Source organism: Mauremys reevesii, linkage group 6, assembly GCF_016161935.1.
Source record: "Mauremys reevesii isolate NIE-2019 linkage group 6, ASM1616193v1, whole genome shotgun sequence".
NCBI classification, from domain to species: Eukaryota; Metazoa; Chordata; order Testudines; family Geoemydidae; genus Mauremys; species Mauremys reevesii.
This window is the reverse complement of record NC_052628.1, coordinates 115454444-115481999: the sequence shown is the minus strand read 5'-3', so window position 1 is coordinate 115481999 and position 27556 is coordinate 115454444. Positions and strand designations below refer to the sequence as shown.

At 44.1% G+C, this 27556-nt stretch overlaps 1 protein-coding gene across 3 annotated transcripts in view; it reads left to right on the top strand.

The window, feature by feature from the left end:
- Nucleotides 1–27556, top strand: part of PALM2AKAP2 (PALM2 and AKAP2 fusion) — a 771069-nt gene that overhangs the window by 561148 nt on the left and 182365 nt on the right. Inside the window, exon 1 of one of the 3 annotated variants that reach the window (XM_039543350.1) lies at nt 10925–11005. The exons of the other annotated variants lie outside the window; for them this stretch is intronic. Coding sequence (XP_039399284.1) covers nt 10963–11005 — 43 coding nt within the window. The 5' untranslated portion in view covers nt 10925–10962. Of the gene's footprint in view, nt 1–10924; nt 11006–27556 lie in introns of those variants that run through there. 3 annotated transcript variants of the gene reach the window in all.

Sequence of the window (27556 nt, the reverse complement as noted above, 5' to 3'; positions counted from 1 at the left end):
TAATTATAAGGACATCAATACAGAAAGGAAAGAATTACAGGGTTGTTTTCTTTTTTTATTTCCTGTGGCTGATGTACTGTATGCTATATGTTTACAGAACTCTTCTGGTCTGCCTTTGTGATGTTATCTAAATGAATGACAAAAGAGGCATGATGTGCCATTTGACAGTTTGCCTTAGCACTCTTTCATTTTTCTTTGTCTTTTCAGTTTTTTCCCAACATTGCAGGCTGTATTCCAAAGCTGTATAAAACACAACATTATCTTTCAATCCCCATAGTCCTATTAGAGTATACAAGCCCTTCTCAATTAAGCGACTGGAGTCCAGTCCATAGAGGTGCAATATAAGGCCCCAGTCCTGAAAACACATACGCATGCGCTTAACTTTTCTGTGTGAGGAGTCCCCTTTTAATCAATGGAACTCCTTGCCGTAGTAAAATTACTTACGTGCCTAAGTGTTTTCAGGATCAGGCCTAAAAGGTTAACACAGGGTGTAGGTTGGGCATTATTTGTGTACTCACCCCGTTTTATGCATTGCAGAACGACCCATTAACGGTGTGATCCTGAGATGTGTTGACTGCTACAGCTTCCATTGACAAAAACTGTTGCTCACCATCTCATAGGATCATGTCCTGATTCAGTAGCACTGTATGATATTGCTACCATTGCACTTGTAATGTTGAATTAACACCCACTGGAACTTTACTGAAGACTCTTCTGACAGTTTCTCCCCATTCTATTCACGTTAACCAATGGCTCAGAGGTTATCTCAATACTGAAAAATAAACTGTGAGCAAGTGACTTACTGGGAGCATAATGATGGCATACAAAGGTGCTTGCGAAATGAAGGGTTCTTACTTAGGTGTGCATTACCTCTTCATTTAGTCTCACCTTCAAGTTGCATATTCTGAAAATAAGAGACAATATAATAGAAAACGTAGTATTTTACATTTGTGTATTTTTTTAAGGAATCATATTTTTATAAGGAAATACAGATCCTGACTGGGGATTGAATTTCAGAATATAGTCATACCCATGATACTGAGTCTCTTGGAACCTTTTTCATGATAATGCCCAACTTCTTGGGACCTTTTGTAGAGCAAACCTCACTCTTAGATCTGAAAGCAGGTCACCAATTCTTTTTTAAGAGAAATGTTGGGTAGAATCTAGTAAACATTATGGGATGTTATAAACCCGATCAAGTCAATCAGTTTATACCATAGACAAATATGACCCCAGGTCTTCAACAACTAGATGAAAGAGATGTTTTACAACCTCATATTTTGTGTCTAGTGAGCCCTCATAGCAGCTAATAACTCCCTGTTATTAAAGAGTGAGAGAGAAGTGATTGAAAAAAGGGCAAAAAGGATGTGATTTTTTTTTCAATTTTTCCCCATTTTACTAAATTTGACATTTACCAAATGTCAAAAACTTGAAAAATGTTGACCACGAAAAGTGGGGGGAAATAATTCAGAAAAATATGGATTTTTCCCATTTGTTTTTTGAATGTTGAATTTTCAAAATTCAGTAAATTTTGACCAGCTGTCTCTATGTAACGACAAATTCAGGAGTTGCTCAGTCTATGCCGTGTCAGATATTTTGGTGTCAGTAGTAACTTTTAGCCTTGAGTTTCAATGGTAGGTCACTGGCAGTGGAACCCAATAAAAAACATGGTGTTCGACTTTAATTTTTGTACGTAAACCAGAAAGTTGTGAACTATGATTGCTATAAAGCTTTAAACTATGAATGGATAATCATTTAAACTGAAAAGAGTGTAAATCCATCATGTAATATAAACGTATAATATAATATACAGCTTGTATATATTGAGAGGAATGCATGAGATCTTAAAAATATCCCACTTGTATTTAAAAGGACAGACAAAAATGCTGAACACACAAGTTTTCAGATAAACTCTGTTTTCACCCCACCCCAGCCTACCTCTGTGTTCCCTATTTTTGTTGTTCCTTTCTGGAAGAGAACCCTTTGCCAATATACTTCTGCTTCAAGAAGGCCTGCAGATCAGCAATCTTACTGTTATGCCAGTCTCCCGCAGAGGCGCCCTGTCTGGCAGGAGCGGGCAGCCTTCCTGGTGTGTGATATTTTAGACTTTTCTAAACCCTTTCTTGGGTTTGCACAAGAAAGTTTTGTTTGTAAATTGGCTTTTCCTGCTACTTAAACCCACATTTTTCTCAAAGGTTGATTCAGATTTTTTAAGGTCTTGTCTACATGAGAAAGTGAACCAGTTTAACTAAATCTATTTAAAAATTGATCTAAACCAATGCAAACCCCAATTTGGATGCACTAATACCAATTTAATCTTTTCCTATATCAATTTAATTTACACTGGTAAATTACTGACTTGGGCCCTGATCCTAACAAGCTATCCAATAGGTCCCAAGGCCTAAAGACTTACCCACAGGCATAACTTCATGCACACAAGCAGTCCCCTTTAGTTCAATAAGATTCCTCGCAGGGGTAAAATTTAAGCACTTGCATAAATGTTTGCAGGATTGGGGCCTTAAGCTATACAGATATGAGCAAGAGTTAAACTGGTGTAACCGTGTCTACTGCAGGTATCTGCACTGCTTTAATTAGATTGATTCTTACGTTGATTTAGGGAAACTGGTTTACTTTTCTAGTAGAGACGAGGCCTAAGACATGTTCTTTTAGCTGACAGGAAGTCTGTACTATGTATCAAGGTTAGAAGAACTCCTTCTTCTCCCTGAGCCCAGCTCAGAAAGTTAAGCTGTCATACAACGGTGGCCTGTAAAATACACACAAAAGCATTATATAAAATATTGAGAGAGAGAGAGAGAGAGTTGGGAATTTTCCATTAGATTATTCCCCCTCACCATCTCTGCTCTTTTTTCCCCACTTTCTCTGTCTGTCACTGTGCTCCGTTGTTCCTCCTCTTCCTGCCCCCTGCCCACCTTCTCTGTTCACAGTCTTCTCTAAGCAGAATGAGAACCTAATAAGTTAAGAGTTGAAAATCCAACCCCTATGCTGTTCAAGTACGTCCTGAATGGAGTGAGTGCTTAGGCTGTGTCTACACTACAGACCTTACGGAGGCACAGCTGTAGCACTGCAGTGAGGTCTCCTATGCAGCTGCTCTATGCCGACAAGAGAGATTAAACCACCTGCAATGAGCAGCAGTTGCTATGGTGGCGAGAGAGCGTCTCCCACCAGCATAGCACTGTCCACACCGGTGCTTTTGTCAATTAAACGTATGTCCATCCGATGGAGTTTTTTCACACCCTTGACTGACAAAAGTTTTACGAACCAAAGTGCTAATGTGGACAAAGCCTTAAATGCCATTGGGTCACTAAAAGTTCTGACCTCAGCTACACATGTACAATCCCATTGACATCCATGGGGTTGTAAGCGTGTACGGGACAGTGGATACCATTAAAATCTTGCCATTTTTACCCATTCTTAATTAGAGAATGCCATAAATAGCATGGTACAAACCAATACCCTGGTGTATTGAATGTCAACATATTAGTGCCACCCACTATAAATGAGAGAAAAATCTGGCCCCACACTGTGCCTTGGAAAGTTCTGCAGATATTGTCAGTCAAAGGAAGGAGCAAAAGTAAAACTTAAAATCCATCACTGACTGATCCAACTTGCGAAAGGCCCTGCTCCCAAACCCAGTCACTGATTCTAACAAGCACCGGTATTCGAAATGGTTACCACTGCTGTCAGAGTCGGACAGCTACGCAACAGAGAAGATCTATGCAACCGTCGAAAGCCCCCATTCAGCAGAGTGCTTATGACTTAAGCACATGCTTAAAATTAAACACATGCTTAAGCTCACTGCTGAATAGGGACAAACTTAAGGACATGTTTCAAGTTCAGCGCCTGCTTAAGTCTCAAGCGCTTTTCTGAATCAGGCCTCTAATTTTGTCCTGTCCTTTATAATTAAGGATGTGGGGTACTGCTTATAGGCAGATGCAGGACACAAATCCATTTAAAAGCATTTTCCTTTTCGGTGACAACTGTGTCTCAGGGCAGACAAGCAATGTCAGGTCAGAACAAGGACAAAACCGCATTTCCTGCCCCTCCCCCTTTCACGCCCACATATAAATACATTATTATTTCAGGGGTCCAAGAAAATGTTGTGTAAAATGCAGCTTTTGTGGTGAATGTAGGTTGTGGATGAGCCCTCCCCCCCAGCTTTAGTTGCCCACTTTCTTTGTGAGCAAATGTAAATAAAATCCCATTTCGTTGGAGGGGGAACTGTTGTGCTAACACTGGATTAGAATTGCTGGGATCGCTGCTGTACTTTGTAACCTGAAGTGTACTTTTTTGACTGTTATGTTTTCTTCAGATTTAAAAAAAGAACAAAAAATAAACCAAGAACACTGCCAGCAACAGCCAGGCTGTAACTGTGGCTTCTCTCTTTTTTTTCTCTCTGTACAGTATGACTAGTAAATAAATCTGCCTTTCCACTGCGCCTACCTCTGTGTCTTTGTGCTGTGTTTCTCTCTCACTCCTACTCTTCACGACACTCTGTGAGCTCCAGAACATACTGCAGCGGAGTATAAGCTCACTAAAAGAATTCAAGTACTAACCCCACCTTGGTGGGTTTTTTCTCCCCTCTTGTGCCCTCCCGCTGCTCCTGCTACTCCTCTTTGACGCTTCACCACATAATTAACTCATTGTACCTATTACTGTGGCATTTTTCTTTTCCCTTTTCTTTCTTACAAGATACTTTGCCTGAAACTCCATAGATCCTATTGGTTGTAAGATCACATAAGCATTTCCCTATTCGTGGAAGATAAAGACTCGATTTTAATCAGTGAGGCAATACACCTCTACCCCAATATAACGCTGTCCTCAGGAGCCAAAAAATCTTACCGCGTTATACGTGAAACCGCATTATATCGAACTTGCTTTGATCCACTAGAGTGCACAGCCCCTCCCCCCCGGAGCGCTGCTTTACCGCGTTATATCCGAATTTGTGTTAAATCGGGTCACGTTATATCGGGGTAGAGATGTACATCAGAAATCAATTTCCTGACCAGGGAATGTTCTCCGTACAATATATTTAAGTCCCAAGAATAAACGGTAACAGGACTTGGGCAGTGTCAAAATCAGTAGACTATTATTTTCTTCTAGGGCTTACCATGAGAGTGTCCACCCTATTTTTAGATGAAAACTCAACCCCTTGCATTATTCTTAACACCACGTTTTATTTATTTAGACTTATAAAATTGCTCAGGAGGGTGCCTTCTCCACATGCTTTCGGTCTCCTTGATATAACTTTAGAATGCAGCACCTAAGCACTGCAATTTAAAGTAATCCCCTCCTCTTATTCCCCACCACTACAACTACAAGCCTTGACCTCCTCACCCTCCCACCCCTGTTTTCAAGTGCCTGGGCGAAAAGATGAGCCTTGCAACATTGCGGGTGTTTATTTGTCCCATAGTGTCACATTACAATTTCCATTTGAGGGATAAAATGGACTCTGTGACCTTTACCAGGCTCCTTGTGGTCAGTGCTGATAGATAAAAGCTGAACTTCAAGGGTGGGTTGAGTGGGGAGAGGGAAAGGGTTTGTGTCCCTTTCTGCTGCTTTATAATACAGACCAGAAAGGTTTGGTTATGAGGATTTTTAATGTTGGTTTTCCTGTGCTGTTTTTAACATGAGACCTTTAGATCTGGACTACCATGGAAGGCTCTGTGGATGGCTGGAGAACTGGTACGTTTAGGACATTTGAGTTATCAAAGAAGTGAGATCTGGTTAACGGAAAAGTGATTTTTGGTCACCGTATTAAAAACGCCCTGTTTAACACAAACATTTATAAGAAATGGTCTCTTCAGTTAAGGCCTGAGAAATCTCTGAGTCCACATATCTGAGTCATCCAAGAAGTCCTCTGACAAAAGCAGCCAAAGAATGGTTGGCAACTCCTGTTGGTACTAAGTTTTAAGCCAGAAAACAGACAAGCAAAAGGCACACACCACATTGTTCCCCTTTCCAAGTCACCTTAAAAAGACAGTAACATTTTTTCACTCTCATAGCAAGTAGGAGAAAAGAAAATGCTTACACCTTCTAATTGATTTGGGCGACACTCTTTCTACTCTTCTTGAGTAGCCCGATTGACCTCAGTGGGATTACTCATGGTGCATTCCGCATGAGCAGAGTTACCACAATCTGAGCTTTGTCATTCATGTATATCTATTACCAGAAGGAAGCAGAACAGTAAACAAAGTATTAGTTTAACTTGCTTGCTTGCAGTATGGGTTACTACTGATACAATAGAATATTTAAAGTAGTGATACTCAGACCTTAATGGTTCAGGAGCCAAATTAGCAATCAACATTATGACAAAGAGCCACAGCACTAGGAATTCATTGTTTCATTTAGTGTGTGTGTGTGTGTGTGTGTGTGTGTGTGTAATATATATCTAATTCTCACAACAAAATGACTGACCAAGTATTATTTTATCAACTACAACTGGTTAATAACATAGTAAAAGCATCTTGACTGGTTAATCTCACACTGTTTTAATAGCATGTGCTGCAAGGAGCCGCAGGAGACACATTAAAGAGCCACTTGCGGCTCCCGAGCCTCAGTCTGAGTATCACTGATCGCAAGGTGATTTAAAGATGGTTTGGTTGTAAAACTGGAAGACCGTTCTTAGATCTCCTCTGCACAACTTCCATGGGTGAGCTGTTACTGCACACTCCCAGCCTGCCCCTCTGTTGCTTTGCACACCCAAGTCTCGCACTGACTCCTTGATTCCATCAGGACCCTTTGTACTTCACACCATGCAACTTGGCCCTGACGTTCTTAGCATTACAAAGGGAAGCATCATCCGCTAGTAATTGTACAAGCAGCAAAGAGTCCTGTGGCACCTTATAGACTAACAGACGTTTTGGAGCATGAGCTTTCGTGGGTGAATACCCACTTCTTCGGATGCAAGGGTATTCACTCTTCGGACTTGCACCCGAATATGTGGGTATTCACCCACGAAAGCTCATGCTGCAAAACGTCTGTTAGTCTATAAGGTGCCACAGGATTCTTTGCTGCTTTTACAGATCCAGACTAACACGGCTCCCCCTCTGATACTAGTAATTGTAGGAGAGAGAAAACACAGGATGAGAGTCGCAGCAGCATTTTGGGTGCTACTGGACATTCTGTTCTTTCCACTGTGTAGTTCTTCGGGGAAAAGTGAAATGAGAACAATGAGATTTTTTTCCCCCTTAAGACTAAACCACATAATTTTTCCAGCTACCACAAAGGCTTGGTCCATGTTTCCAATACATTATTATGTATTACGTGTTGATAGTGTGCTCCATGCCGTAGAGAAGATAGTGGAAACATAGCCTGTTCCCTGAGGAGTTTGCCATCACAATAGAAGCACAATACAGCACAGACATGTGGACTCTTAGGGGACCAGGGGAGGACTCACCTATGACAGAATGAGGATATTTTGCTTAATGGCAACTAACAGACTGTTGGGAGTGGAGGTGACTGACAATAACAGACTTCATGAATGATGTGGGGTTGGAGAAGATGTTTGAAAGGGAAAGTGGGCGGGAGGGTGTCACTGCACTGGCATTAGGGGAAGGGAGTCCCCAGCGTATGGGGCAGGAGGAACAGATGGCGTGGAGAATTATACTTTGTCACTCCAAAGGAAAGGGGAGTTTTTTGTGAATTTGGGGGAAAGAATTGTTTCCAAAGGGAAAAGAGCTTCCCCGTTTAAAAAACGCTGAGCTCTCTCTCTGTCGATATAAGAAATGCTTCATATCTGAGTTCATCGAACACACAAAGGTGTAAGTCTGGATCTCCAGAGACCTGCTCCACCACAGAATTCCTGTGTGACTTTGGGCAAATCACGTAGCTTCTCTGGCCCCCATATTCCCCATCTGCAAATGAGGATGATAAATCTACCCTGCTATATTAAAGATTGCGAGGGGATACTACAGAGATGGGTGCCCTACAGGTACCTAAGGTAACCAGAAAACCACGTGTAAAAAAACAGTGCCAGTAATCAGGATCAGAGACTCTGAACTCCTCCCCAGAGTGAGCTCCTTCCAGTTTTCTCTCCCCACAAGCAACGTTGCCAAATTATGAAATATGGATTATTAAAAATGAACTCAGCAGCTTGCAGCAATCAGATGCAGCCTGTTTGGTACTGTTGGACAAAAAAGGGCTCTGGAATTGTTTGCATGCAGGATGACAAGAAAAAAGACTGATTTCATCTCCCTTAGGAATCCATAATGAGCCAGATCCTCAGCTGGTGTAAATTGGTGCAGCTCCACTGCCTGCAATGGAGCTATCCTGATTTACACCAGCTGAGGATCTGGCCCAATGCATATAATTCTAATCTTGTCATATTACTGCTATTAACTCCTTGCAATTAAAATTAAAAAACCTGCATTAGCTTAAGTTTCCTGTAACGTTAGATCAAATAAAATATGCCCACTGTAGAACTGGAGCTACAAGAATAGTAACATTTTTACCACTGGAGAAGCTGACAGGATCCCAATCAATTCATCAGTGAAGCAGAGAAAATATTTCCTTCTACTGACCGATCTATGCAATTTTTTTGGCTAGAGCTAAATTTCCAGGCAAATGGTGAAAAGTGATGCTACAGTCAAATAGCAAGTGCATTAACTTTGCCAAATGTGTAGAAATGCGGTGTAAGATACACACACACCCCCCCGGAAATACGCAGTTATTGCTATTTCGCTCTACACCTCTATTACAAAAGCTGCTATTGATCATCTTTGGAACACAAGGGGGATTAGTGGACCAGGAGAAGTAACCCAGATCGGTTTCCATTCACACCAAACTGGGGAGAGAACAGAAATCGTTCACTGTGGTATTACAGTGTTGCAAGTCTCTTAAAGCCTCAGCACCTGGAGTCATGTAATTATAGGAGAATCTCAGCTGACATTTGAAACAAAGACTAAGTTTCTAGCTCTCAGGGTTGCAGGGAAAAACTGGAAAACATGAATTCTAATTGAGTTTGTAAGGTCCTTGGGGCTTTTTGTTCTGTATTTGTACAGCCCCTAGCACAATGGGTCCTGCTCTATGACTGTGGCTCCTAGATGCTACCACAATACAAATGATAAATAATAACAACATAAAAGCCAGAAGGCAAATTAAAAGAACTTCACATTTTATTTATTTAAAATCTCATCATTTTTTAAGCCTGACTTGTGATTTTGTGGGGCCTGACTCATGCTTTTTGAACATGGAGTTGGCAATCCTGGTATTGTTTTATTTATTATTTGCATCCTGCTATGACTCACAAGGTGCTGGACACAGTTCAAATATGTATGCAAATACAGAACCTGCCCCCAAGAGTAGATCTCACACTTGCTAGGACTGCTATAGGGAAAGAAATTCAGTCTCTGTGATTATTGCCATCTTTTTAAATATTCTTTCTTTGGTGAGCATTTGAAATATATGACATAGTCAAGAACACAAGGAAAATCAAAGTCTGCTCTCATCCAAAGTCAACAGGAAACTTCATAGATTATGAGGCCAGAAGAAACCGTTATCAGATCATCTGACCTTAAAGGTCCAACAGAAGTTAATGTGGATAAATGTAAAGAAATGCAAACTGGAAAAAATAACCCCAGCTATACATACAATATGATGGGGGCTAATTTAGCTACAACGAATCAGGAAAAAGATCTTGGCGTCATCGTGGATAGTTCTCTGAAGACATCCACGCAGTGTGCAGAGGTGGTCAAAAAAGCAAACAGGATGTTAGGAATCATTAAAAGGGGATAGAGAATAAGATGGAGAATATATTATTGCCCTTATATGAATTGATGGTACGCCCACATCTTGAATACTGCGTACAGATGTGGTCTCCTCATCTCAAAAAAGATATATTGGCACTAGAAAAGGTTCAGAGAAGGGCAACTAAAACGATTAGGTGTATGGAACAGGTCCCATATGAGGAGAGATTAAAAAGGCTAGGACTTTTCAGCTTGGAAAAGAGGAAACTAAGGGGGGATATGATAGAGGTATATAAAATCATGAGTGATGTGGAGAAAGTAGATAAGGAAAAGTTATTTACTTATTCCCATAGTACAAGAACTAGGAGCCACCAAATGAAATTAATGGGCAGAAGGTTTAAAACAAATTAAATGAAGTTCTTCTTCACACAGTGCACAGTCAACTTGTGGAACTCCTTGCCTGAGGAGGTTGTGAAGGCTAGGACTATAACAGTGTTTAAAAGAGAACTGGATAAATTCATGGAGGTTAAGTCCATTAATGGCTATTAGCCAGGATGGGTAAGAATGGTGTCCCTAGCCTCTGTTCGTCAGAGGATGGAGATGGATGGCAGGAGAGAGATCACTTGATCATTACTTGTTAGGTTCACTCCCTCTGGGGCATCTGGCATTGGCCACTGTTGATAGACAGGATACTGAGCTAGATGGACCATTGGTCTAACCCAGTATGGCCGTTCTTATGTTCTAACAGTGTTCAGTTTTACTGCCAGAGCTTGCAGCCTGGTCCTCTGAGGCCATAAGCAAGAATCACACCACCAGCTCACCTACTTAAAGTTAAGCACCTGTGTGCTTTCAGGACCAAGCCCTCATACTCTGTGCAACCCCCTGAACTTAATGTGGCTGTGTGGAGAGTATGAAAGGGCAGAATTTGCCCCAGAACATAATAAATTAGACCCATAAGAGAGAAAGTTAATATTTAAATGAGTCTGGCAAAATTCTACTTGCTCAGAGCAAGTAACAGTTTGTTGGTGGGTAAGTGAAGTATGATGCTCTTGAGATAGGCTGTATATAGCCAGCCCTAGCAATGTGGTAGACAGGAGAACTGAGCTATATTGGTGGGGGGGCCCACCTGACTTCGATGGAATGTCCTGGAGGGAGTGGCTGACAGCTGGTCTGCATTTGGGATGCAAGCCTTTAAAAGGAAGCGTTGGGAGCAGTGGGGGGAGGCCTTTACTTCTAGGGAGAGAATTGGGCTGTATAGATGCTGGTATGGCAGAGGAATCACTGTATGAACTGCCTAGAAGGTAAGAGACTCTATGATTACTGTACTTTGAACTAAAAGGCTTATTGTAATAGCATATGCTGTAATGTCAGGGGTATTTGTGTGTTCTGTCTAGGGCAGTGGTTCTCAGACTTTTGTACTGGTGACCCCTTTCACACAGCAAGCCTCTGAGTATGACACCCCCTCCCTTTGCTCCTTATAAATGGAAAAACACTTTTTAAAAAAAAAAAGTTTTTAGTACTATTATAAATACTGGAGGTAAAGCAGTGTTTGGGGTGGAGCCTGCCGCTCGTGACCCTCCCCCTATGTAATAACCTCATGACCCCCCAATTTGAAAAACCCTGCTCTAGGGAATGTGTGACGTACAATATGGGTTTTAGCAATTATCTTGATAAAGGGCTGGCCTCCAGAGCTTAGGCCTAAGCTAGTGCCCTTTGTTTGTTTTTTGCAAGGTTATTTGTAATAGGTGACAGGGTAGCAACATAAGAAGCCTGACAAATTTTTAGTGTCCCTAAGTATCAGCGCCTCTCAAGCTATCTCAGAAGTTTACTAGAGTACCAATAGGATAGAGGCAAAATCTGTAGGATAAGGGATATTTCCAAAGACCAATCCTTACTGAAATGTCAGCAACATTAATGGAAACTGATAACCTTTGTATGGGTTATTGAATCCTCCCATAAAATGTGAGAAATATGTTCCCCAATCCAGCAAAGTATTTAGCCATGTGCTTAACTTTCTAAGCATGTGGGTAGTCATGTGAGACTATTTGTGCTTAACTTTAAATGCTAAAGTAATATGCTAAATTGGGGCTTATATCCATCCTTAGGGCTTGATTCTGTAAGATGCTGAGCACTCTGGCCTGGTGCTAAGTATATGCTTCAAGTTAAGTATGTGTATGAGGGTTTGCAGGACTGGGGCTAGCATGCTTGGCCCCTTACAGGATTGAACCCATATAGAGGATTTAAATCCTGCTGGAGCGGCTCTCCTCCTGTATGTTCTATGGCTCTTTTACAGCGCCCTTGGTTTCATCCTCATTACGCTCTACAGGACTCATGCCTACAAGAAGGCTGCTGACAAATTTAACTGCACTGTGAACAAAAATGACCAAATACTTGTAGGTGCTTCCCTGGGCTTGGGGTGTGTTAAGCAAGCAGTACTCTCTCAATGCCCTGTGATGGTATGGCTGAAAATAGCTGCACCATCGTCCCCTCAACAGCGTCTGCGGTTGCTCGGCACAGCACTTTCTCTGAGGGAGGCCTGTATCGGCTGGGGGTCACCAGCGGCCAGTGTAAACATCTCTTTATAAACCCCCGAATGGCAAGTGAACGTAGCACTGCTGAGATTTAAGAGACAAACACTTCTAGGGCAGCGATGGGGAGCAGTGCTCTCAGGCTCCCAGAATGAATTGGATTAGGCTGGGCCCTGAATTATGGGAGGAAGGGGAGTTCTTCTCACTAACACCCCTCCCTGTAGCCTGACGATGTGGCACCTTCCTTTGCTGAGGACTGCTGGCAAGAAGAAATCTTTGGAAACCAGCCAAGTGGGGCTCCTAGTTTGGGGTGGGGGTACTGAGCATGCTAGCCACACAGCATCCTCAGTTCAGGGGCTAAACCCAAGATTCGAACTCTGCTCTCTGCATGGTAATGTGGAACTAACTGCCTGGCTGCACCCCCACCCTCCTCAAGTAGCAATTTTCTTCCCTCCATTTGTTCACCTCTCCTCCTTCCATTCCTGGCTTCAGCCCCCTTCTTTGCCTTCACACGTGCAGGCCTGCATGCTGCTACTCCAAGACCCACACAGACCCAGCTTTGGAATGGGAAGGATGGAGCTCAGCTAGCCCCATCAGCAAGCGTTGAGGGTCTGAGCCAACTCCCACGGTAGCGAATGGGAATCATTTCATCCTCCTGAATAGAAGCTGAATCACGTCACGAGTGAGCAGATGGGGGGGGGGTGTCACCTCACACGCTGTGCTGCATCAGCCATTGCTATTGCTGAGCCTGGCCTCCCGAGAGCACTGTCAGGTCAGGAGAAACAGCAGCATGGGCCTTCATTTCACACACAAGACCTAGGGAATGTTGAGCCCTCTTCCACAGGGCAGCCGGGCTCAGGGTTAGGAAGGTTTTTTCCCCAGCGACTCTTCAACGTTCTTGTTTTCTCTGCTGTGGACACTGAAGTGAGACTGTTTGGGCTTTGACTATAAAGTGGGTGGGGTAGAGGGATAAAAAGAAACCCGTTGTACAACGAAGTAGTGGCTTAGTCTGTTTTCTGAACGCATTAGCCTGGAGAGCTGGGAGAAGCCAGACATATCCCAGTGAGAGAAGCGTAAGACTTGTAACCAGGAACCCCTTCGTTCTAATCCCACCGCTGAGACACTCCACTGTTGCCATGGACAAGTCACTTAAATGTCCCACCTCAATTTCCCCATCCATTGAAAAGATGTGGGGCCCCTCCCCCTCCGATGAGGTTAATGTGAGGATTGGCTAATGCCTGTAGAGAGCTATTAAAAAAAAAATCCAAGTAATCACATCTTGAGTCACAAATTAAGTGAGCCTACTGGCCTCATCCTATTCTGGACTGAACGATTTGTCCACACTACACAAACGTTACAGCCCAGTTCAGGAGAACTGGTGCTTTCCCTACCAAGAATTCCCATTGTGGAATAGCAGGAGCATTGGTGTGCTTGGTGGGGATAAATGAGGATGCTTGGACACGCTAGCATACTATTGCAAGGCTGTTCAAACCTCACGCTTCGGTTTAACCAGTCCCACACTAGGAAAGGACTAGAAGGAATTTCCCAGCATTGAACAAGTTAGCTGGCTGCATTATGTGGGGAAGAAGATTCCCCTTCTGCAGAAACATTAAGCACTGGCCACTCTGTAGCCTGATTTAGGGTGTACTGATAATATTAATTTGGATAATATGGGAACTTAATTTTATTTGATTTTAATAATAATAATCAATATTAATTAGTATGGGTTTTAGGCTCGCCAATCTGTTTGATCAGAAGATAAAAGTTCTTGTCCTGAATCAGGCTCCACAGAATTTACGAAGGACCCTCGGGGGTATGACAGGAAGCTCACACTGAGACAGATAAAGCCTTAAAGACTTTTTATTAAAATCAATAATAGTAAGTAAATGGCAAAATAATCAGTTACAAAGTCACAATTGCATTACTGCTATTCAATAGATACATATGATAATATAGTATTGTATGCAACAAAGCTTTGGTTAATATACTCACACCCTTCCTTGATAACCTGGTGGTAAGAGACACAGGAACAGCCTTGCAGTTCAGGTTTCTCAATTCTTGAGTGAGGGATGCAGTGCTTAGAAAATGCTAAGAGCTATCAAAGCTGACTAGGGTTTACTTGACAAACTTAAATCAAACCTAATAAACTAAGAAGAAAATTTAGGGAAACCAAGCTTAGCCTAGTTCCCTTGAAACTTAAAGTTTAAGAACAAGTACAGCCTACTAATAGCAGCAGTCATCGTAGGTAGAGAGAATAGAGTGGAGGAAGTAAGTGAGAATGGAGATGGAGTAAAGTCAGAACTGGAGCACTCTATTGAGGTGGGTTATCTCTTTTATAGGGCAAATGCCGGAAATTCTTATGCCCAAAGATCATTCCTCACCCACAGAAGTGTTAGAGTACACTTACCCCAGAGGCTAGTATGTATGTGCATATTGATGACAGGTATGTCCACACATCAGTCTCTTGTACCCACAGACTTAACAAGTACACCACAACATTGAACCCCCCCCATGCCATCCTCCATTGTCTATTGGTCTAAATAAAAGGTCATGGACATAGGCGTGGGTACTCATCTGTTTAGGTAACAAGATATAGGTCAACTTTGCTTTCTGAGTAAAAGGTCTTAATATAGATATTCTAACTTTGCCTTAGCTTAACATACAGGATATGGCCTGTAGGTCTCTTGCATTACAGCCAAACTTACTTTAAGAATTTGCTTTATTATAATAGGTTTACAGATTTGTATTAAACTATAAGAAAAGATATATGCAAGCAAGTAGGTTAGTTCTATAGGCTACAATTCCCAGTGGCAGGATAGCAGACTACACTGACCAAGGATTTCATCTAGTATGGCAAACTTTTTACATTCCCATTCCTGGTTCTAGCTGGTGCTGGCAGTAGGGATGGGTGAATGCCTCAGAGTCCAACGACCTCTGTAGGGGCATGATATTTGTATCTGAGTACAGGTTTCTTCTGATCCAGTTAAGCGTTTAAGAAGCTCCCCCTTTCACACAATCAGCCCTAAGCATTGATCCCCCGCCCCCAACCAGCACTTATCTTTAGTTGTCTTTTAAAGACAGGTCCATTGGCTTCTACATCTCCCTTTCTCACCTTCAGCATGTGGCTGGCTGACCTCCTCCCAGATCATTGGGGGGTGACCAGATGGTCCATTTTATTTCTTCAGTGTGAGGCCTCATAGTAGGCCCCCTCTTCCCCAAATCTACCTCAGAGGCATTCTTTCTGGGAGGGCTGGCCTGCCTACCCTGACATCCTGTTGGAAACTCGCTGGCAGGTCCTGTTTCAACATCAGAAGCTGAGGTAAATCCCAGCATGCAGTAGGGCATGGGGGAAAACTGCTTGGCCTTCTCAAAGCCAAGGAGAGGTAAGTTGGAGGAGAACCTTGGATTTACTGGGGACATTGAGTCCTGTGGGGAGATGGTGAGCTAGCTCAGTCCAGCTGGCTGATTCTTCCTCAGACTCTCTGGGACTTTAGGGTCCCTGTCCCAGCAGGGATCTTCAAATCCCAGAGCCCTGGAAAGGGGGCGATAAGGGCCATCTTCTCTTCCCTCTTCAAGCCTTATGAGAGTGGAGCATCAAAGGCCCCCTCCCTCTACTCCCCTGGAGATCTGAGGAGAAATGGGGAACATCAAGGTATTTCTCTTCCCCTCTTCCTGCTTGGTCAGGAGATGTAGAAACATCTGGCTGACAGCAGTCCAAATGCCATCTACTGGCAAAGCTGGAAGGATTGATTAGCTGCTCCCAGCTCAGGTTTGCTGCTATGAACACTGAGGAAAGCGGCACACTGGATGGAGTGTAGCCAACTCCCCAAAGCACAAATACTGGCTCAAACCAGATGGAATATCAGTTGTCTATCTGATAAACTAATTAAATGTTCAGCGCACTCAGCTATCTGTCACTCATTTTTTGTGAATAACCAACTTGTCCAGTTTGCGATGAAAAAAAAAAATTAGAATACAACTACCAATTTGTGACTTGAGCGTGTTTTTCACTGCAGCCTATTGACAAAGCCTGTCTTGGGTCTGCCAAAGTATTATGTAGAACGGTGCATGTGGTCTCTGCTCAGTATGAGTGTAGTTCATAATAAAGATGGGCCCATGCCACAAAGGTCAGGAATCCATTCAATTCCAGACTTCAGTGGTGGTCAACAGACAGGTATAGGTTGAACCCACTGTAGGGATAAGGGACAACCATGAAATTTAAAGCTGGACCTGGATCCAAACTTTCCCAAGGTTTGGATGAGTCTGGATCCAAGGTTTTACTTTAGATTAGGTCTGTCAAGCAATTAAAAAAAATTAATTGCTACTAATTGTGTGATTACTTGGACTGCTAAACAATAATAGAATACCATTTATTATAATTTTGGGGTGTTTTTACATTTTCAAATATATTGATTTCAAATACAACACAATACAAAGTGTACAGTGCTCACTTTATATTTTTATTACAAGTATTTGCAGTGTAAAACAACAAAAGAAATAGTATTTTTCAATACACCTAATACAAATACTGTAGTGTGATCTCTTTACCATGAAAGTTGAACTTACAAATGTAGAATTATGTACAAAACTGTTTTTTATTTTTGAATGCAATCCTAAATTTTAGAGCCTACTAGTCCACTCAGTCCTACTTCTTGTTCAGCCAATGGCTCAGACAAACAAGTTTGTTTACATTTGCAGGAGATAATGCTGCCTGGTTCTCATTTACAATGTCACCTGAAAGTGAGAACAGGTGTTCTCACGGCACTATTGTAGCCAGTGTCACAAGATATTTACATGCAGATGTGCTAAAGTTTCATATGTCCCTTCATGCTTCAACCACCATTCCAGGGGATATGCATCCATGCTGATGACGGGTTCTGCTTGATAACAATCCAAAGCAGTGCGGACCGTCACATGTTCATTTTCATTATCTTGAGTCAGTTGCCACCAGCAGAAGGTTGATTTTTCTCTTTTGGTGGTTCAGTTCTGTAGCTTCCGCATTGGAGTGTTGGTCTTTTAAGACTTCTGAAAGCATGCTCCGCACCTCATACTTCTCAGATTTTGGAAGGCCCTTCCTGGGTTGAGTGCTGTAGCTATCTTCTTTGCGTTTTGTGAAATCTGCAGTGAAAGTGTTCTTAAAATGAACATGCGCTGGGTCATCATCTGAGACTGCTATAACATGAAATATGTAGCAGAATGCAGGAAAAACAGTGCAGGGGACGTATGCCCCCAAGGAATTCAGTCACAAATTTAATTAACGCATTTTTAATGCAAACAGCATGGAAGCATGTCCTCTGGAATGGTGGCCAAAGCATGAAGGAGCATACAAATGATTAGCATATCTGGCATGTAAATACCTTGCAATGCCAGCTACAAGAGTGCCACGCAAATGCCTATTCTCACTTTCTGGTGACATTGTAAATAAGAGGGCAATATTATATCCTGTAAATGTAAACAAACTTGTTTGTCTGAGCCATTGGCTGAACAAGAAGTAGGACTGAGTGGACTTGCAGGCTCTAAAATTTAGGATTGCATTCAAAAATAAACAGTTTTGTACATAATTCTACATTTGTAAGTTCAACTTTCATGATCGAGATTGCACTACAGTACTTGTATGAGGTGAATTGACAAATACTACTTTTTACAGTGCAAATATTTGTAATTGCAACCTCATTAGTGTTTCTTCAAAGAGAACCTGTACCCTATCTCGGGACTCTGGTGTGCTTCTGAAATTCTCTGAAGAGGAAACTAGATTTGATAGGTTACATTTAAACTTTGGAACTTTATTTGTATTGCAGAAGCAGCTAGAGTTCATGGCTGAAAGCAGGGCCCCACATTGAACAGTCACACTGAGAGACAGTCCCTGCCCTCGAGAACTTAAAATCTAAACAGAGAGCGGTATCTCGGGCTAGAAAAGGCTTAACCTTCCCAGACCTGAGCCACCCTGCCACCAGCTCTGCAGGTGAATCTTTGTCTCTAGTGGTGCCAGGGCCAGCGTGGCACTGAGCCGCCGGGCAGCAGCAGCAGGGAGAGTCCCTGGTGGTGACAAAGTGAGCCTCTGGGGACCCAGCCTGGTGCTGGAGGCAGAGTCCATCCCGAGTGCAGCCAGCCCCCAGACAGCTAGCCCCATCCCTAGCACGGCTGCAGTGAGCCTGGCCCTCTGCTGTGCCTGCAAGCAGAGCTCAGGCTGGTACAAGCAGGACTGAGGGACAGGAAGGGGACCAGGCTGTAGAGGAGAGAGCCAGCTGTGGTCACCGGCACCACCAGGCAGTGCAAGGAGCTGTCTGCCCCCAACCAACCCTTCTCTCATAGCCCTAATCCATCCCACCCAACCCCCAAATAACTCAATCCCCTCCCCTGCTTCTGTTTAACCCGCTTATTGGACCAAATATCACCAACTATTCCCATATTGGGGACCCCTAGTATGTCAAATTGGGGGTACACATGGGTTGCATTTAAAACTGACTCTTGTTCATCATTGTATAGTTCACTGGTTACAAGTTAAAACTTTCCTTGATCCAGAAGCACCCTACACAGTACTTGTGTTGTGGTCTCACTGACCTCATGATCAAATACACTTTACACTGTATGTACCCTTTTTCCTCTAACTGACTCCACATTTAGACAATGGAAATAGATGGCAACAGTGACAATGTAAAAGGCACAACCACAGCGAAGTGGCAGTAAATGGCTACTACTTTGAGCAAATAGGTGACACATGCTGAACGTACAAAGCCTTTGCACATTTTTGAATGTGGTTGTGTGTGGTGTGGGTTTTTGGTTTGGGGGGTTTTTTAGAGGGGGCGGGTCTCGTTCTCTGAACAGGATGTAACATCCCCTTTTCGGTTCTGGATCAGTACTCCACACACTAGACATTGCTTCCCTACAAGCCTAAGGCAAGGCTGCAATGTTCCAGCGCTTTCACCATTTCTTCACCAAGTCCCTAAGAAACATCCATGTCTTACTCCAAGATTTATTAGACCTGGAATGCAACAGCCATTCATACACCCAGTAGGCCAAATTCATCCTCGGTGCAACTCGGTAAAGTCAGCAGAGGGCCAGCAAGGATGAATCTGGCCCACTTATGCCCAGTGACTGATGTGTAACTTCCAACACCATTTGCATAAGCTCTGAATGTGGCCCTCTGTTTCTGCTTCCATCTCCCAGCAGTCCATTATCAGCCTCTGATTACCTCAGCAGCTCATTCACTCTAGCAGCCTGAGTTGTATCTGTCTCATTAAGATTTGCATGGATGTAGCTACCTTCTTTTGGGTGGGCTTGAAATTAATCATAAACACAAGTTGCATGAGTAAATTGTATTCTTCATCGGTCGCTCAGGGAGCTTCCTGTAATGCTGTGCCAGTTAGGTATATCTCCAATTATTATATTATATCTCCTAGAACTGGAAGGGACCCTGAAAGGTCATTGAGTCCAGCCCTCTGCCTTCACTAGTAGGACCAAGTATTGATTTTTGCCTCAGATCCCTAAGTGGCCCCCTCACAACCCTGGGTTTAGCAGGCCAATGCTCAAACCACTGAGCTATCCCTCCCCCCTGTTCTGTTGCAACAGTACCACATACAATTATTCCATTTTAAGAACCACCGCCACTTGTAATTACTTACAAGTTTCTAGTAGGAATGCTAAACTTCTGCTCCTTTCTATTCCCCTTTGCTTACCTCTGTGACTCTTCAATGCAGAAAAGTTTGCCATTTGCTCCAAAAAAGACCCATCTCCCTGAAGCATATGATGGTGGGAGAAGTGGCTGCTACTGTAAATGCCTTTTATCTTGCTTTCCTTTCTGCAGACCCAACGCTCACTGACCTTCCTCTCCTCCATACCCGTAATCCTCCCCAGAGTTCACTTCCATTGAGCCTAATACAAACCTCTCTGGAAATCTATGGGAGCTGTCAAGATTGGCTTAGTGGGAGTGGGTTTGTGACCAAACCTTTAATGAGTTTCCCTTCTTTTTTACTTTTCCTCTTCCATATGGTGTGATTTTTCCCCCCTACTCTTTGCAGTTTCCCTTCCTTTGTTCTCTTAAAAAGAATTGTAAAAATGAACAGTGACTGTTCTACTTAATTCTGAGGGCTGGTTATCTATTTGATTAGAAGAAACTACAATCAAGGATTTTTGCCCCTTTTTACATGTCAAAGTTTTAGTTACTTCTTCCCAATATGCTTCTCCAAACCCCTCACTGCATCTCTCCACTGTCAAGAGCTGTGCATCGTGAAAGGGAGCGCTGGTGACTACGTGGGTGGACTCTGGCACAAGGCACTCGCTGAATCTTTTAACCTTCACCTTCAGCCCTAGGACTGGTCTCCACTTCAAACGTTTTAATAGCACATGTCCGTTACGGTTGTGAGTTGAGTGTGTTTGGTTTTTGTTCTGCTAACCAAAGGCTGAGTATGTATATGAAGTTATATCAGGATAGATTATTTTGGTTCCTGAATCAGAGACCATGTCTATACTTACAAGCCTCGTGGAGCTGTGTTATGCCAATGGGGGAGAGCTCTCCCATCAACATCATCAGACCAGCTCAATGAGCGGCTGGAGAGCACATGCCTGTTTCACACCCCTGAGCAACAAACAGTGGTAGACATGGCCTAAGCTATAGTGGTATAACTGTCAATATCCGGGGAGAATCTGTAACCACCTGATGGAGTACCACACTGTCAGCAGCAGGCAGGAAGCTGGGGAAATGCATTGGTGATCTTAAACCAATTGCTATTGGAGGGACAGCCGCATAACCCCAGCATGGAGGGCAAAAGATGTATGGGCAGCGAGACTGACCTACCCTAAAGACCTAGGATACAGCTACACTGCAGTGGAGGGATGTGACTGAAGCACATCCAAGCATACCTGAGTTAGCTTTAATCTAGCTAGGTACTGGAGGCATCTTTCCAGAAAAATTCTAGGAAGGGGGGAAGGAACCAAGTTGTGTCAACTTACAGAACATACGTACTCATCCTGCAAAGTCTGACTCATGCTGCCTCCCTGTCCCAGCCATAATCATCCCCAGTGTCCCTGGTGTGCGCACTCCCCCACCCTTCTTCCCTGCTCCCTTTCTTCCTCGCTCACCAGGCAGCAGCAGGCAGAGCGACTCCAGCGAGCTGAGGCAGGCTACTCTAGTCCAGGTACATACCTGAGCACAGGGAGGGACAGGACAGGGACAGCTTCCTCTCCCTCTCTGCCCCCTCTAGAATTGCCCTTGTCTGGTGGGGCAGTAGAAGACATAATGGAGCATGAAACGTCTGGCAGGAGCAACTGCCCCCCTTTGCCCCAAAGCAATGCCCCTGGTGGGTACCAAGAGCAGTGAAACTAGGGCTGGATGACTTTGGTACCCACCAGGGGCTAGCTGTCTGAGTAAGGACCCAAGGGCCCAGGCTGGCTTCTGAAGCCTGAGGTGCCACAGCTTCACTATACTAGCTAGATTAAAGCTAGCTCAGGTATGCCTACATGTGCTGCATCACACCCCATGCTGACTGCCTTGTAGACATGTGCTGCATCACACCCCATGCTGACTGCCTTGTAGACATGTGCTGCATCACACCCCATGCTGACTGCCTTGTAGACATATGCCTAGAAGTAGTCCCTAGGCCATGATGCATGGAATCAATCTCTTAAATAAGAAGCCTTTATTAAAGCAAACTGCTACCAACTAAATGGACAGACAACCTTCCATGCAGCTTGAGTTGCAGTTTGTTTCCTGGTTTACCAGGGACCACATCTAGCCTAGATCTGTGTGACAGACCTCCATAAGCTGAATAATATATTGGAAGTAACATTACACTTGAGCAGAAGCTAGGGTGACCAGACAGCAAGTGTGAAAAATTGGGATGGGGGTGAGGGGTAATAGGAGCCTATATAAGAAAAAAAAAGAAAAATCAGGACTGTCCCTATAAAATCAGGCCATCTGGTCACGCTAGCAGAAGCACCTAAAACAAAATCCTCCTCCTGTCCAGGAAAGAAGTGTTGGGTTTTTTTTCTTAAGGAACTCCATATTTAACTGAATTCTTCCTGCCGGGCGTAATGTAGGAATTTCAAGGTGGTCTCACATAGTCTGTTTTGTGGTTTAACGGTTTCCAGGGCTTCAGGCTCAGTCTGATACTATCAAGAGAGGGACATGATCACACATTTTGGTTTTCTCTCTTTAATGACTCAAGGTGTTAACATTTGAGACAGTACTGAGCTGGGTGAGTGATATACAATGGATTGGCCCAAACGCATCGAAAACGTGCACATAGAGCAGGAATACTCACAAATAATCATGTTAGATGATTCCGTGTGCAGGAAGGTAACAGGCCTACCACCAGAGAATATAACCTCAAGGCTTGTATGCTACATAACACTTAACATAGTGGTTCTCAAACTTTTGTACTGGGGACTCCTTTCACATAGCAAGCCTCTGAGTGAGACCCCCTCTTATCAATTAAAAACACTTCTTTAATATATATTTTACACCATTATAAATGCTGGTTGCAAAGTGGGGTTTGGGGTGCAGGCTGACAGCTTGTGACCCCCCCATATAATAACTTCGTGACCCCCCTGAGGGGTCCTGACCCCCAGTTTGAGAACCCCTGACTTAACAGTAGATAAGATGTCCATCATAAAGAGAGGTGAAAAATACCTGATTCTGTAGGTCTTGTGGTTCATTCCATGCAAAATGCAGGATTGTTCCTGCCCACTAACTGGGCCTGATCTAACTTTAACATTTTGATTGACATAGCTTCATGGCTCAGGGTGTTTAAATGCACGTACGTACACACACACACACTATGTAAATGCAGCTAGGTGGATGGCAGAACGCCTCCTTCAACGTAGCCACTACCACTCAGGGAGGTGGATTACCTACAGTAATGGAAAAACCCAGGATGCATCTGTGCTATGGCACTAGAACACCATAGCTGTGCTGCTGTAGATCCTATGCTTGCACATGCTTGTGTAGACAAGCCCTATTTGAAGAGACAGCTTCTTTCTAAAATTGTCCTATGCTGTCCGTTCTTGCACTGTGACCTGTGCCTCAGAGGCTGGCTGCATCAAATGGCATTTTTGTAGAGGCCTGTACTGCAAAGTTGACCTCTGAAGTCAATCTATCCTGAAGTTAGTGGTGGTATCTGGTTATTTGTCTTCTAACAACTTAATGTCAGGGCAGTGCTACAGTCTCCAAATTTAAGCAATCATTGGATATGCCATTTGCAAAGACTAGATTTCCCCCCTCCCCCCTTGTAGTTTTTAAAGTCAATGCATCTAAAGTCACTAGACCCGCCAGGGCAAGCACATAAGATAGACCAGGCATGATGTCTCCTTTGAGAACCACGGTGGTGATCATGGAGCATTCAAATTGAGGAACCAACAGCTAGAGTCTCCCAGCAGATGAACTGCAGTGCTGGGATACTATTTATTGTTAGCATTACTGCAGCAGCTAGGAACCACTGACCTAGGTTCTGTACAAACAGAACAAAAGACAGTCCCTGCCACAAAGAATTTACAATCTAAATATTACTCAAAAGATAAGACTGATACAGACAGAGGAATACAAGGAAACCGAGCCAGTATTGGTCAGTATGATAAGTAGTGGTCTCAGCACACCAATAGCTTAATCATTGTCAAGAGGTTTGTTTTTGGGTAGGCATCACAGAGTAATGGGGAGACACCTGCTTGGATACATGGGTCCCAGATCCTTCTGGGTTTTAAAGCTGAACACCTTGATTTGAGCACAGATGATGTATGTTCACTGAATCCTGCACCACCAAGGAGAGAGGCAGCTGCTTTCTATACTAAAACCCGTTCCTCAAGCACGAACATCCTTTCTCCTTTTGTTAAAACAAATCCAGGTCTCTCCCTGTTTCCTGCGCGTTCAAAGTTCCTGTTTAACTGGCAGTGCAAATCTGTCCTCTTCAATTACTGCAGCTTCCTTTCCCTCCAACTTTGCCTGTTTGCATCTCTTAAGAGGAGAGACTCTTAGCTCAGCTTCATTTCCATTGTATTAGCCCCTCTTTCTTATTGTTGACCTCCCAGCAACCATCAAAGGCTATTCTCCATTGAACTCAGCAGCAAATAAAAGGAAACAAGTCAGCCCTGAGCTTTTTGTGAGTAGAGCTAGAAAGCACAGCAATGGATCCAAAGCTGCTGAGCCAGATAGTGTTGGTGGAGCTGCCTGGTCGTATGACAAGAGATGAAAAATTGACGGTAATGGTAACGTGAAGTGGTGTTACCTGTAGCCATTTAGGTTATTTTGAATGCCATGCACTTGGGTTTCTCTATAGTCCCTGTATGACTACAACCACACTATGCTTAATACAAATCCACCCCGTGGACCACCATATCTCAGAAGTGGCCCATTACTGAATACCAGGGTCAGATGTCAAATTGGTTATCCTGCACGTACACCAACTTCAACCCACTGCAGAGAGGCCAGTGCCCAGGCAGCCACGACAGTGTATGGGCAGGGGTCCCCAACGTGGTGCCCACAGGCACCAGTGCCCCCGTGTCCTGGCTGGCAGTCGAGCATCTGCTGAAATGCCACTGAAATTTGGCAGCATTTCAGCAGATGCTTGACTGCTGCCACGGTCCTTTGTCTGGCTGGGCCAGTTTGTTTGTTTACCTGCCACGTCCGCGGGTTTGGATGATCTCAGCTCCCACTGGCCGTGGTTCGCCGCTCCAGGCCAATGGGGGCCGCAGGAAGAGCGGCCAGCACATCCCTCGGCCCACGCTGCTTCCCTCAGCCCCCATTGGCCTGGAGCAGCGAACCAGGGCCAGTGGGAGCTGGGATCATCCGAACCCGCGGACGTGGCAGGTAAACAAACAAACCGGCCTGGCCCACCAGGGGGCTTACCCTGGCGGGCCAAGTGCCAAAGGTTGCCAATCCCTGCCCTAGTGGATTGTAAGCCCCACACCCCAAAAAAACCCAAGATCAGATCTTCAAAGTGCTCATCAGCTTCCAAACTGTCCACTCATTTAGCTCCTAAATGAGAGCTGGGTGCTAAGCTCTAGAAAAACTGGCCTTAAATCTCCAGTGTACTGCTGGATCTGCTCTCCATAGAGGTGAACATTTGCCATTAATGTCAGTGTGTGCAAAGAGAGACCTGGAGATTTTTTTAATAGAAACTGAAAATCTCCGTCCCCCCGCCAGAAGTGCCTACAGGGATTTAGTAGCACAAATCCCACTGATTTGAAAATGAAAGGGACTTATGCTCCTAAACCTCTGTAAGCACTTTGGAAAATTTTCCTCCACAATAGTGAATGCTTAACTGCCTGACATGAAAGCAAGATAATCCACCAGCTATTCTTATTCACTCTCTAGAAAAACAGGAACATTAGAAAAGGCCCAAATCAATCCGTGTTACATGTGAATACTTTTTTCCTTCAGTGCTAAACTATCATGTGATCAATGCTGGATAAGCAGCAGGGTGGAAACTGTTTGCCTTCCTTCAGGCAGACAATCCTTTAGAAAGTGTAATTGCAATAAAACCAAAAAGCAGCAGAGATCGTGCTTAAAGTCACGCACAGAACACCCTGCTTGAACCTCTAGACCACTATTTCTTACACCAAGTATATGTATAAAATTTAGCAGGTGCGGCTAGGGAAAGCGTATTGCCCAAAAGTGCACAAAACCACAAAAATGGAAAACCATTGGGTATACATTCTCATCTCTGTACCTGTACACATGTAAATTGCCATTCTGTAAGCACCACTGGAAGTTACTTGTATAAATCCTCGTGCATTGAGATGAGATTGTAACCCTCTAAATTCATTTGGCAATAATTTAATCTGACCTGGACTTTAGTGTTAAATCTGTTAAGTCAATGGCAAAAATCTAAAACTAAGGGTACGTCTACACTACAGGACTATTCCGAATTTGCATAAACCGGTTTTGTAAAACAGATTTTACAAAATCGAGTGCGCGCGGCCACACTAAACACATTAAATCGGTGGTGTGCGTCCATGGTCCGAGGCTAGCGTCAATTTCTGGAGCGTTGCACTGTAGGTAGCTATCCCGTAGCTATCCCATAGTTCCCGCAGCCTCCCCCGCCCCTTGGCATTTCCGGGTTGAGATCCCAGTGCCTGATGGGGCAAAAATAATTGTCGCGGGTGGTTCTGGGTACAGCCTCACCCCTCCCTCCCTGAGCAGCAGACAACCATTTCGCGCCTTTTTTTGCTTGGTGAACTGTGCAGACGCCATAGCACAGCAAGCATGGACCCTGCTCAGCTCCATACCGCAATCGTGAATGTTTTAAACACCTCGCGCACTCTCGTGCAGTCTATGGTGAACCAGGACCTTGAATCCGAGGCGAGGAGGAGGCGGATATGGCAGCGCGGCGATGACAGTGATGAGGACGTAGACACAGAATTCTCTCAAACCGCAGGCCCCTGCGCTTTGGAGATCCTGATGGTAATGGGGCAGATTCTATCCATTGAACGCCGATTTTGGGCCCGGGAAACAAGCACTGACTGGTGGGACCGCATTGTGTTGCAGGTGTGGGACGATTCCCAGTGGCTGCGAAACTTTCCCATGCGTAAGGGCACTTTCATGGAACTTTGTGACTTGCTTGCCCCTGCCCTGAAACGCCATAATACCAAGATGAGAGCAGCCCTCACAGTAGAGAAGCGAGTGGCGATAGCCCTGTGGAAGCTTGCAACGCCAGACAGCTACCGGTCAGTCAGGAATCAATTTGGAGTTGGAAAATCTACTGTGGGGGCTGCTGTGATGCAAGTAGCCAAAGCAATCACTAAGCTGCTGCTACGAAAGGTTGTGACTCTGGGAAACGTGCAGGCCATAGTGGATGGCTTTGCTGCACTGGGATTCCCTAACTGTGGGGGGGCGATAGATGGAACCCATATCCCTATCTTGGCACCGCAGCACCAGGGCACCCAGTACGTAAACCAGAAGGGGTACTTTTCAATGGTGCTGCAAGCACTGGTAGATCACAAGGGACGTTTCACAAACATCCACGTGGGATGGCCAGGGAGGGTTCATGACGCTCGCGTCTTCAGAAGCACTACTCTGTTTAAATGGCTGCAGCAAGGGAATTACTTCCCAGACCAGAAAATAACAGTTGGGGATGTTGAAATGCCTGTCGTTATCCTGGGGGACCCAGCCTACCCCTTGATGCCATGGCTCATGAAGCCATACACAGGCAGCCTGGACAGTGGTCAGGATCTGTTCAATTACAGGCTGAGCAAGTGCAGAATGGTGGTGGAATGTGCATTTGGCCGTTTAAAGGCGCGCTGGTGCACATTACTGACTCGCTCAGACCTCAGCCAAACCAATGTCCCCTTTGTTATTGCTGCTTGCTGTGTGCTCCACAATCTCTGTGAGAGTAA